The sequence below is a fragment of the Aythya ferina genome (assembly GCF_964211825.1).
Source record: "Aythya ferina genome assembly, chromosome: 22".
In the NCBI taxonomy this organism is placed as follows: Eukaryota; Metazoa; Chordata; class Aves; order Anseriformes; family Anatidae; genus Aythya; species Aythya ferina.
The window spans coordinates 576,473-588,539 of NC_140320.1; the positions used below are offsets into that span (position 1 = coordinate 576,473).

General features: G+C 58.5%; 2 protein-coding genes across 9 annotated transcripts in view; one reads left to right on the forward strand and one right to left on the reverse strand.

Moving 5' to 3' along the window:
* VSIG10L2 (V-set and immunoglobulin domain containing 10 like 2) lies at positions 1-6,932 on the forward strand (the record flags this gene model as incomplete). Its single annotated transcript, XM_084495665.1, is given in 12 exon segments — positions 1-361; positions 988-1,062; positions 2,173-2,520; positions 3,099-3,383; positions 3,777-4,052; positions 4,191-4,472; positions 4,697-4,962; positions 4,965-5,352; positions 5,441-5,743; positions 6,136-6,258; positions 6,339-6,363; positions 6,446-6,932. Coding segments are annotated over 12 exon segments (3,021 nt in total). The 3' UTR covers positions 6,735-6,932.
* A 4,565-nt stretch (positions 6,933-11,497) lies between these two features.
* CDON (cell adhesion associated, oncogene regulated) overlaps positions 11,498-12,067 on the reverse strand; it is a 54,592-nt gene continuing 54,022 nt past the window's right edge. For all 8 annotated transcript variants that reach the window (XM_084495584.1, XM_084495580.1, XM_084495586.1 and 5 more), the window contains one exon: positions 11,498-11,933. In XM_084495584.1, the coding sequence (XP_084351710.1) occupies positions 11,767-11,933 (167 nt within the window). In that variant the 3' untranslated portion in view covers positions 11,498-11,766. The remainder of the gene's footprint in view (positions 11,934-12,067) is intronic.

Below are 12,067 nucleotides of genomic sequence, written 5' to 3' on the forward strand. Positions count from 1 at the left end.
ATGAGGCGATCGCTCGGGCTGGGTCGCGAGGGAGGCGTCCCCGTTACAGGGACCCGCTCGGAACCCGCTCCCGGGCGGGCGCTGGGGGGCTCCGGGGGGGCTCCGGGGGTTGCTCCGGGGGGGCTCCTCGCCTCGCGACGCGGCTCTGGCCGTGCCCGCAGCCGCAGCGCCGCCCGCCCGCTCCCCGCCTCGGCCCCCTCGTCCCGCCCGGCGGCGGAGCTCTCTGGAGGAGGCCCGAGGCCCGAGGCCCGGCTCCCCTCCGGGCCGCTGCCGGAGCCGGGGGCCGCTGTCCCGGCCCTCCCGGGACGGCCCCGAGCGGGCGGCCCCGGGGCTCGAACCGGCGGCGACACCGCCGGGAGGGGCGGGAGGAGGCCCCGCCCCGCGCCGCCGCCAGGGGGCGCGGCCCCTCCCCTGCTCCCGCCGCGCCCGCGCAGAAGCCGCCCGGGGCCCGACGTGCGCGGCGGCGGCCGGGGCGGGGCGGGGCGGGGCGGGGCGGGGCGAGCGGGAGGGCCCGGCCCTCAGGCCCTCAGGCCCTCAGGCCCCGCCCCCGCCCCCCCCGAGCGGGCTGCGAGGCCCGGCGGGGCCCGCCAGGGGGCGGCGGGGCCTCGCGGCGGGGCCGCTGCCCCGAAGGCCGCCGGGCCCCCGCGGAGCGTTCGGAGCTGCCTCGGCCGCGGCTGCGGCTGCGGGGCTGGGCTCGTCCCGCGGGGTTGGGCTCGTCTGGCACCGAGCCGCAGTGACACGGAATCAGAACCACTCGTTATAAGTGCCGGGGAGTTGCTGCTGCTCCTGCGCCGGAGCCCCGCAGATTTGTCCGCCCTTTCCCCGGTGTCTCCACGGCTTCGTCGAGGGCCGCGGGGCTGCGGGGACCCCGCTCCGTGCCCCTGGCCCCAAAACCCGCCGAGGAAGGAGGAGGGAGAGGAAATGCGGGCGCTAACCCCAGCCTCCGGTGTTTGGGGGGATGGATGGGGGACAGGAGGCGCAGCTGAGGATTTGGGGCCGGCGTCGTGCTTGGCGGTGGCTGGGAGCAGGGTGCGCTGCGGCAGCCTCGTGGGCAGCACCGGGGTAACGAGCAATGAGCTCTAATTAAAGAATAGGCCGGTGGGGGGGAGCACGCAGGGGATGAGAAATAGCAGGTAGCGTCCTGCTCCTTACCCTGGCCCTGCTCCCCGCCATGCAGCGTTGGGGTTCGGCCGGGGACTGCCCCACAACAAGGGGTACCGTGAGGACACAACCACCACCCCACGATGCTGGGAAAATCGTGATTTTTATCCCCTTCCCTCTCACCCCCAGCACTCTCCTGTGCTGTTTTGCAGCAGAATCCATGCCCCACGCCCCCTGCTCCCACATCCCCCAGCTATGGGGCTGGGCTGCAGATCTGCACTGTGCTGCAATGGAGACACCAGCAGGAAAGATGAAAAAGATCGGGGGGCTAATTTAATTAATAATTGATTGTGGGGGAGTAATCAGGAACCCTTCTTTTGAGGGGCATGGCAGCTGCCACACAGGGACAGGGCACAGTAGGATGTGGCATCCCCCTCTCCACGCCACCTGCACCCCGACATCCTCCTGCTGTAGGGGGCAGCCTCGCCGAGCCCCCCCGGGTGTCCCATTACTGTGCCGCCCCCCCCATCAATGTTTCATGGCTGGGGCTCGGCAAGGAGCTGGAGATGAAATATCAAACCCCGCTCTCAGCGTCGCGTCTGCTGGAGGATCAAAACCGATGTTTTTTTGCACGGGGGGGGGGGGTGTCACAGCTTGTTTTCCCCTCCTGTAGCTAGAAAATGAGAAGGGGGCTCAGGGGAGTGCCCGCTGCTGAGGACAACCCTGCTGTGGGGGCAGGAGGCAACGCTGCCACTCCTGCCACAAGTGTGCCCGTCCTCATCCCTGTCACGGGAGTGTCCAGATTGCAGTGGCATTGGGTTTCTGCTAGTGGCTTATTAATAACTAGGCTCATTAATAACTGATACCTAATCAGGGCCAGGACAGGGAAACCCAAGAGGAGGTTGGGGTGGGGAGCACAGCCCGCCGTGGGGGGCTCAGGGCCAGGCATGGGGGGCTCCTGGCTGCTCTGCCTGCTGCCGGCGCTGGTGGCAGGTGGGTGGCCGGGGGTCCCCGGGGGCCGGGCTGGGGGAGCTGCAGAGACCTGGCCAACTTGCTGCGCCTCTCACCCAGCTCAGCCGCTGGACGCCGGTTCTGTGTCCTACGAGGAGCGGACGGTGACGGGGGTGCGGGGCCAGGCAGTGGAGCTGAGCTGTGGGCCCGCGGTGCCGGCGGTGGTCTTCTGGAGCTTCACGGCGGCAGGGAGCACCGGGCCGCCACAGGCGGTGGCAGTGGGCTCGGGTCTGGAGGCGATGGTGGCCCCCGGCGTGGGGGCGCTGGGTCAGGCCAGCCTGCTCAACGGCACCCTGGAGCTGCGGGAGCTGCGCACCGCCGCCGCCGGGCGCTTCTTCTGCCAGGGACTCTTCCCAGAGCCCGGGAGGCTCCGCGTGGGATACGTCGCCGTGCTGCTGCGAGTCCTGGGTAAGTCACCCCCTGGCCCAGATGAGCCCCTCGCATGTGTCACCCCCCACAGTGGGCTGGCAGATCATCCCCTCAGCCAGCAGCCAGACTGCGTGGTGCCCGCTGGTCACCGCAGCATGCAGTGGAGGCCGTGTAGCTGCGCACGAGGGTATCATGTCCTAACAGCCAGCACAGCACCCCACTTGCCAGCATCCTGCCCCAATAATCGGCATAGCAACCTGCTAGTTAACATAGCCCCCCACTAGCCAGCACAGGAGCTCACTAATCACTGAAGCACCCTGTTAACCAATGTAGCACCCCACTAGCCATCCCATCACCTTGACCACCAGGCCACATAGCACGCCAGTAGCCACCTCCCATCTCCTTCTCCTGTCCAACCTGGCATCCTGCTAGCCAACATATTGGCTCACCAACCCATACTCACCCTCACCATCCACGGTATCCCCTCACTGCTGGTTGTGGATCATCTGAGTCAGAAAAGCCACCTCTGGTTGGGAAAGTGGGTTGTGGGGGCTCTGGGTGGGATCAGGAGCAAGGGGCTGGTGGCCTTGGGGCTGCTCACAACTGGGTACCCCCAGTGCCTGTCTCCAGGCCTTTTGTGCGGCTGACGGCGGCGGCAGCAGTGGAGGGGACAGAGGTGGCCCTGATGTGTGCCGTGAGGGAGGGGACGGCACCGCTCAGCTTCATCTGGCAGCACCGGGAGCCCCGGGGGGGGGCCCTGGCAGCACCTATGGGGCTGGGGGGCTCTGGGGCAGAGCTGCGCCTGGCACCCGCCAACCGCAGCCACGCCGGCTGGTACGTCTGCACGGCCCGCAACGAGGTCAACAACCGCAGCAGTGAGCCTGTCTACCTCGACATTATCTGTGAGTGTGACATCGATTTGGCCCCATTTCCCCAGGGGGCCCCAAGGTGGGGGGCTTGGCTGTAGGGGCAGACCCAAGACTGGAGATGCCGCTGTAATGCATCCATGGCCACCGTGGTGCCTCCAAGACCACTGTGCACCCTGCCGCTGTGATGCCTCCCTGGCCACCATACCACCAACACACACCCATAGCCACCATGCCACCAAGCTGTGTCCATGGCCACCACATGGCCACCACGCAGCACAGGACATCCATGGGCACCGTGGCGTGCTTGCAGCCACCACACGGCACCATTTCTAAGGAGGCTCCCCTAGCAGCAGGAGGATGCCCCAGATGGGGCTGCATCCCCTCAACAGCAAGTCCCCACAGCTAAGGGGCCCCATGTCCCCACAGATGGCCCCGATGAGCCAGCCATCAGCATGGAGCCCTTTTCCCCTGAGCAAGGGGGCTTCTCCGCGGGCGAGAGGGAGGACGTGGTGCTGAGCTGCCTGGCACCCTCCAACCCCCCCAGCCGCTACATCTGGCTCCACAACGGCTCCCAGGTCCACACTGGGCAGACCTTTGTCATCGCTGCCATTGCCCGGGGACAGGCAGGCACCTACACCTGCCTGGCCGAAAACACCCACCTCCAAACCCGCACCCAGGCCACCATCATCCTCACTGTCTACTGTAAGTACCTCCAGGGGCAGCCCTGGACCAACGTGGAGAAGAGGCGGTGCCCGGCAAGGACGTGGGTGCGAGGGGCAGGTTGGGGAGATAAAAGCGGGGGGAGAACCCTGGCCATGATGCCCCCCCCACCCTGTGCAGATCCGCCGGCCGGGAGCCCCAGCTGCTCTGCCTTGGCCACCGCTGACCTGCGGGACGTGGCCCTGCGGTGCCGCTGGCCGGGGGGCTTCCCCCCAGCCCAGCTGCGCTGGGTGGGCCCCGGGGAGGAGGAAGAGAAGGAGGAGGAAGAGGAGGCAGCAGGGCCAAGCTTTTCCATGGCCACCAACATCCGTCCAGGGGTGACCACAAGGAACGGCAGCTCCTTCACCTGCCTGGCCACCCACCCCACACTGCGGGAGGGGTCCATGTGCAGGACCACCCTGTGTGAGTGCAGACTGGTCTCCAACACCCCAACATCCCCCTAAAACACGTCCCTTGCCCTCCCCCCCGCCTTCAACCCATGTTGCCATGCCACAGGGCAAACGTGCTCCACAGCTGGGCGATCCCTGAAGCAGTCCCATGGTGGCTGCCCCTTGCTTGCTCCCAAAGGGGATGAAGCTGGGCGGGGCTCGCCCAGTGACACCCCCCAATGCCTCTCTGTCTCCCAGGGGTCCCAGCTGGCAGCCCTGCCTGCACGGCTGTGGCCAGCAAGCATGATGAGTTCGTGATGCTGCGGTGCCGCTGGGAGGGGGGCATGCCACCGGCCACCCTGCGCTGGCGGGACAGCCGGGGTCAGGCGCTGGGTGTCCCCATGCCCTCGGCTGCTGTCCTTGTGCTGAGCGCTGATGCCAGCCTGGGGGGCCAAGACTTCATCTGCGTGGCCACCCACCCACTGCGGGTGGCTGCTGCTCAGTGTCACCTCCGGCTTGGTAAGCCGGGATGTCCCCACGCGCTGTCCCCAACAGCGCTGCAGCACGCCACGCCGGCAGCTTGCACAGCCCCAGTGTCTCCGTGCCCTCTCGCTGTGCAGACATCCCCAAGCTGGAGGTGGAGCGGAGCGAGGTGGCAGTGCTGGAGGGTGGTGAGGCGCGGCTGGCGTGCCGGTGGTGCGGTGTCACCCACCTGGGTGCCGAAATGGTCTGGTACGACCCCCAGGAGCGGGAGGTGCCACCGGGCATGGCTAAGTACTGGCTGGAGCAGGATGAAGCATGGGCCAACCTCACTGTCCGGGATGCCGAGTGGCCGGGGGATGGTGGGACCTACCGCTGCACTGCAGCCAACGCCGTGGGCACCACCAGCCTCCCCGTCCACCTCCGTGTAGACCGTGAGTCTGGGGGAGGGGGTGGCACCGGAGGGGTCCCCAGGGTGGACTGGGGACGAGCCCATCCCTGCTGGGTGCCATTTCGCTGCAGGGTACCCAGCCCCTCCCAACGTCACCATCAGCAAGCTGCGGTACACGCGGGCACGAACTGAGGTGCGGCTGGAGTGGCGGACGCAGGGCACGGGCAACCTCACTGGCTTTGTGGTGCAGCGGCGGCAGGCAAAGAAGCCCCAGCGCCGGGCCCCTGGCCCCTGGGAAACAGCCGCTGGTGACATCGAGCCCCACTCCCGTGACCGGCGCCTGGGGGGGCTGGACCCCACTGTGGTCTATGCCTTCCGCATCCTGGCTGTCAACCACCGCACAGCCGGGCACCCCTCTGAGGTGCAGACGCCAGGTGAAGTGGGAAAGGACATGTGGGAAAGTGCATCCAACCTCCTCCGGCATCCCCTCCGGAGCAGTCACATGGTGTCAGACATCAGTAGGGGCTGGAAAAACATCCCAGGGGCTGTCTCCCTACCGGGAGAGCAGGGATTAAGTGGAGAAAGGCAGCATTTGCATCCAAGTGTGAGCAGCCATCAGTAGGTTTCAGAGTAAACAGGTGCAGGCTTCCATCTCTCTCCACCTCCTAGGCTCTGCCAGTCCTTGCGCTGGGGTGCCTGGTGCCCACCTTGCTCACTCCTATCCCCCTGCACCTCTTGCACCCGTGCACTATCCCTGCTGCCCCTCACCTCATTACCTTAATTGTCCCTAGCAGGGACAAGCTGACAGGTAGCCACTCTCTTCCAGCTGAGCCTCCCTTTGAGGCACTCCCTGCAGTGACGGGGGCGGCGGTGGTGGGGATGCTGGTGGCCACTGCGGTGTCTCTGCTGGCTGTGCGCTGCGTCGCCCGCCACCGGGACAACCTGCCACGTGAGTGCTGGGGGGGAGGCTCGGCAGGGCACCCGGGGCAGTGGAAGGGCCCCCGACACCCTCACCTCGTGTGTTCCCAGGGCTGCACAACCTACTCTTCCACACGTGAGTGTCCCAACCCCCTTACCTGGTGCCCAGCTCTCACTGTGCTCACCTGGCCCCAGGTGAGAGCCTCGTGCCCCCCCAGGGCCAGCCCTGAAGCCCCAGAGATCCCCAGCATGACCGAGGATGCTCCAGCAGCCACAAACAGGGAGGACAGAGCAGAACAGGGACAGGGAGATGCAGGTGGCCCCAGCACAACAGCCACAGCAGGTACTGGTGCCCACGGGGCCAGACGAGAGTGCAGCCACCAGCCGAGGGGGCTGTCACCAAGGCTCCCCCATCCCACCCTTGCAGAGCCACTCTCAGCCCTGCCAGATGCTGCCGCTGCCGACCTGCCGGTTGATGTCCCCATCGTGGTGATGGCCACGCCATGAGCCTGGCTTAACCTCACCCCAGGGGCTTCTCCCAGTTGCTTCCTTTCCTTCAGTTTGATGCTGGGGACAAGCTCAGGTCTGGCAAAAGCACCAATGCCCACCCCGATCCCTGCAGCATCTCCGGGGACAGACCCCAGTGAGAGCCGCAGGGGCTCAGCCCCCTTCTTGTGTGCTGCCCAGGCTGTACCTTACTCATTTCATTGCATCAATAAAGCTGGAAGGGTGCATGGGTTTGTGCCAGGCAGCCACCGCAGCAAGCACGGAGGTGATGTGTTTTGGAAAAACCTGAGGGGAGGGGGCTGGTGATGAGAAGCAGGGGTCGCATGAGCAAGGCTGTGGGTGTCGGGCACCAGTGAAGAAGTCGGGCTCTCAGCCCTCGTGCTTTTCTCGGAAGTGCCCAGTGGTCGGGTGCTGCTTCGCACACAGAAAATGTTCCTTTGTGTCCCACCCGGATACACGCTCCCTCCTCCCATAACGCGGACTGTCATAAAAATTTTGGCTGGCGGAGACAGATTGGGTTGCAGTGCAGAGGGCTGCTGGCGAGGAGCCACAGAGGAAATTCTTTGGGCTGCTTTAATGTGCTTCGACACGAACTGCCAACGTGCAAACAAGTGAGCCAAGGCCTGGTTTTGCTTCTTTATAGTGTTTAAGAAGATGGTGAGGAAGATCCATAATTTTTCCCTTCCCCCTCCTGCCCTACAGGGAAGGGAAGGGAAGGGAAGGGAAGGGAAGGGAAGGGAAGGGAAGGGAAGGGAAGGGAAGGGAAGGGAAGGGAAGGGAAGGGAAGGGAAGGGAAGGGAAGGGAAGGGAAGGGAAGGGAAGGGAAGGGAAGGGAAGGGAAGGGAAGGGAAGGGAAGGGAAGGGAAGGGAAGGGAAGGGAAGGGGCTTGGCTTTTCTCCCCTGGATAGTGCTGTGGGCTGGCAAAACCACAATAGATCCAAGGTCTTGAAGCATTATTGGGGCTGCTAAAGAGGGGGAAAGCTTTAGCAGAGGAAGCTGGCTCAGGGATTTACCCACTAATCACAGAAGGCAGCACAGCCCCAGTGCATGGATGAGCCTGCTTGCACACGGGGCTTCCAGCCCTGCGCCCTCTGGCACCAGCACCTGCCTCCAGCTCTGCTGTTACTGCTGGGGCTAAAGAAAATATTTAGGTGCCCGCTCATCCTCACTGAGTGGAGGAGAGCCAAGCACTGCCACTCCCAGCCCACTGCAAGCCAGGGCCTCCCCCAGCGGTGGGTTTGTCAGGAGGTTTTGGGACCACACTGAATTTCTGAAGTTTATGCAGTGTAAAGAGAGCGCAGCCACAAACCTTCAGTGGGGTAAGGAGCTGGTGTTCATCTTTACCCCAGAAGTCCACATTTTTCAGGCCAAAATGCAGGATGTCAAAAATTGCCATTAATGATTTTTTCCCCCTTTTTGGTACAAACACAGAGGAAGGCAGGGTGCAAGAAAAGCAGCCCCTCAGCTCTGCTCATCCTTTGTCTTTAGGTTTATGAAGAAAAAAAAAAAAAAAAAAGGAGAGTTCCTGGTAATTTCTCCTGTGTTTTGTTAATAACATGTCCACTAAGTATTGAGTAATGAGAACCAACCTTGCTTCAGTGCCTGCACAGTGTTTGTCTGTCCATCTGCTTGAGACCCCGGATGGCACCAATCACCACTCCTGCCACGCTCCATAAAGCAGCAGCATTCTCTTTAATATTTCTCAAACCACCAAAAAAAAAAAAACAAACAAAAAAAAAAACAACAACAAAAAAAAAAAGCTTGCAAAAACTACATCATTTCAAAATACGTACAGCTTCTGAAGGAATATTACAGCTTCTTATAACAACACAGATCATTTGCCATATGACAACAAACATGCATCTTGAATTCATCACTGCCAGAGGTGACACCAGTGTAACTCCAGAACTATTTTCCTTGGGTAGAACTGCAGCCAGGTGACATGTTCAGAGATACCTGGAGAATCAGGGAGGGTTGTTTTTTTGCCCCCTTTTTTTTTTTTTCTTTTAAATATGCAGACCCCCATTAAGTAACATAATTGCCAACTAGGGCACAAACCACTAGGGAGGGAATCAGATGACAGCTGTAGGTTTAACATTAGGTGAGGATCTTGCTTGTAACTGCCTGGAGGACACAGTGCCCCATGGTTTAAAACCCTGAGGAGGAGGAGCAGGCACAAGGGCTGAGGAACATGAGGGTTGTTTAGAAATGTGCCTAAATGCAGTGCTTGGGGAAACAATGAACCTGGAGTTCAAACCAAGCTCCTAACCATTCATCCACCAAAGCTCCAAGGAGGCAAATACTGAGAAAGCCTCGCATCAGGGTCTGCAATGGGAAAATGCAGCAAGGGCAAAGCTGTGCTCCTACGAGTGAAGCAGAAGGGCAGGTTTAGGAGAGAAGGCGTTAAACAGAGGGAGGAGTGTGGCTTGCACAGCATCGCTAGGGCAGAAAGCAATCCAAGCCCAAGGATTTTGTGGCCCCAGGCCCACAGTGCCTGGGTGGGACCAGCAGGAAGGTTCAGAATTAGGCACCTCTAGCTGGGAGCACACACCAAACCCCTGCAATAAAGGTAAAAGTTATATATTTTTATAAATAAAATACAATAAAATGAAAAAAAAAAAAAAAAACACTTAAAACAGTGTAACTTGATATAAATAAAGCAGTCCACAAAGAGATTCTGCTAACAAGGCAGATTACAACAGTTTCATCCTTGAACAGAACCAGTCCCAAATCTGACACTCGTGGTGTCTTGCAGCCTGTGGCCTTGGGCTCCTTTCTGTGCTCTCACATCAATCCTGCCCACCAAACTCACACCGGCATCCTATACTTCAGCATCAAAAATGCAGACCTGCACATTTCCAGGAAATCAGGACAGGACATTGCACTCAAGCCATGTTCATTCAGATGCTCTTGCCTCCTTCTGACATGCACTCAGCCTTGCAACCATGAAAATCAAAGCCACAGTTGCGCATGGACAAGCAGAGTGGAGTCACGTACACAGTACAGCATCGGCACCAGTCTCTGGACACAAGCAAAAATAAAGTATCAACTACTGGAATAGTCTTGCATAGTAACCCAGCTCAGACCTAGTAAATTCTTATTAAGGACTCTATTTATAAAGCATGTAACACATTATATATATCTCTTCATGCTGCATGCACATACACCACTTGGCATTCAGTGGGGAAAGGAGACTTTTTGGGCCAGGCACAGTTTCTGAGCACGGCACGCTGCACCTGTAGCGCCTTTGCAGGCATTCCCCGAGGGGTTTGCAGCTCCAGCCAGACCGGCTTTGCTTCCTCCCTTCCCAGCTCCAGGGCTGTTGCTGGCGCTCACTAGAAAAATACTTGTTCCATTAAAAGAAGGCTGCACATGTGTCGCCTTGGGGCAGCTGTAATTGTAATTTATGTGCCTCAAAGCTGGGGTTATGTGCGCTGATTTCTGGAGAGAGTGCTTTACAGGCACAAGTTTGTTTTATTTACTTTGATTAAATTTGAAAGAAAAAAACAAAACAAAACAAAACAACCCTGCAGTTAACATTGCAACACCTACATCATGCTGCATGTGCTGTTTCTGAAAAGGCAGGCAGGTTTCTCAGAGCTGCGTGCACAGCCGGGCTGGAGCACTTTGACAAGGTTCATTTCACCTAGAAGGCAAAGGCAGCTAGTCAAGCAATTAGTAGTATCCCCTTTTTTCCACTCCAAACCAAGGAGTTTAAATGCAGTCAAACTGAATTTCTCTTCTGCAAGTGAGCAGGACAGCAGGAATAAAGCATCACAAACACAGTGTTTTGGGTTTGATTTTCTAACAGCTCATGGAGGTCTCACCGGGCTCGGGAGCTGCGCTGCAGTAGGTGACATGGTGTGAGAGGAGCACAGTCAGGGAAACTCAGAGGCGGTTCTGCTGCAAGTTTAACAGCTCCACACCATAGCCACTGGAAATTAAACCACCTGACTTAGCAGCAATTATTTACTAATGAGCTGTAAAGGTCAGTTCAGCTGGATCACCTTTGGCAGCAGCCCTCTTAAGCATCTCCTGCTTACTGCCATCGCTCCTGCTCTGTGGGTGCATCTGTGGGATACACTGGGTGAAGGTGATTGTGAGACTTACTTTAGGCTGGATCACTTCACCAAACCATCTTGCCATCCTGCTCTACAGACATTACCTGGAGCAGAAGAGAGCAGATGCCCACACCCATGCTGCTGCCAGGAAAAAGGCTGGCTGCAGCCTGCCCCGAGCACTTGCTGGGAGGGAGACCAGCAGACCAGGTGGGTTCCAAAGCACCCCAACAATCCCTCCTCCTGCCCAGGTTCTGATGACTGCTTGGATTACCAAAGCACTTGTAAAAAGAAAAGAGCTAGCTGCTAGTTCAAACAGGCTGGGCTTTTGCACACACTTCTGAAAAGGAAAGAATCACTGAAATAGTGGCAAAGACCTACAGATGCAAACAGTTGCCAGAACATCTCTGAGCTCTGCCTCTGAAGCCATATTGTAACTACTCAGCTACTCATTTTCTTACCCACAGTCCCTTATTCACCCTTGTTCCATGAGTTCTTCCCAGAGAAACTGAAAGAGGACATGGAAATAAGTGTTCAAGCACTGTGTTGTCATGTTGCCAGGGATGTGGCAGCCCCTGTGAAGGTGGTCGTAACATCAGAACTGCTCAGGTGTGCTCCAAACTGCTAACTCCATGTGTAAGACACTTTGTCTCCTTGGAAGTGCTTCTCACACTGGTCATATTCCATGGAAGACACACTACACACTTCCCATTGTTGTTCTTTATATTATTACAAATCTTTTTTATACACATACCCAGGCTAGTTTCATGGTGCATGGGGGAAAAAAAAGGGATTTCAATGCATAAATAATATAAAAAGACAACCATTTAAAAACAAGATACATTCATTCATATGACACTACTACAAAAAATAAATAGTGACTCTCTCTGTTATAATTAACATCCCTCCATTAGTCCCTTTCAGCGACTTTGCTGTGCAGTTACTGGCGTTATGTGGGGAAAGCGGTCACTTCCTCAGGTTTCCTGAAGCTGGAGCTGTCGGAGGTCCCCAGAACCATTTAATGTGACGCCAGATGAGCTCCATCTTGGCTTTTCCTTACAGTCCTTTGAAACAGGCTGAAGAATAAGGGGACTCCAGCTCAAAGCGTGGTTTGATGTTTCCGAGTGCAAACAGTTGTCACCTGCAAAGCAAGTGTAGGGTTTTTTGTTTGTTTTTAAACAGATTATCTCCTCTTTAAACTCAGACTCACAAGCACATTAAAAATTCGGATTAACAGATCCTGGCAAAGCACTCTGAGCACAGATTTATTCTTAT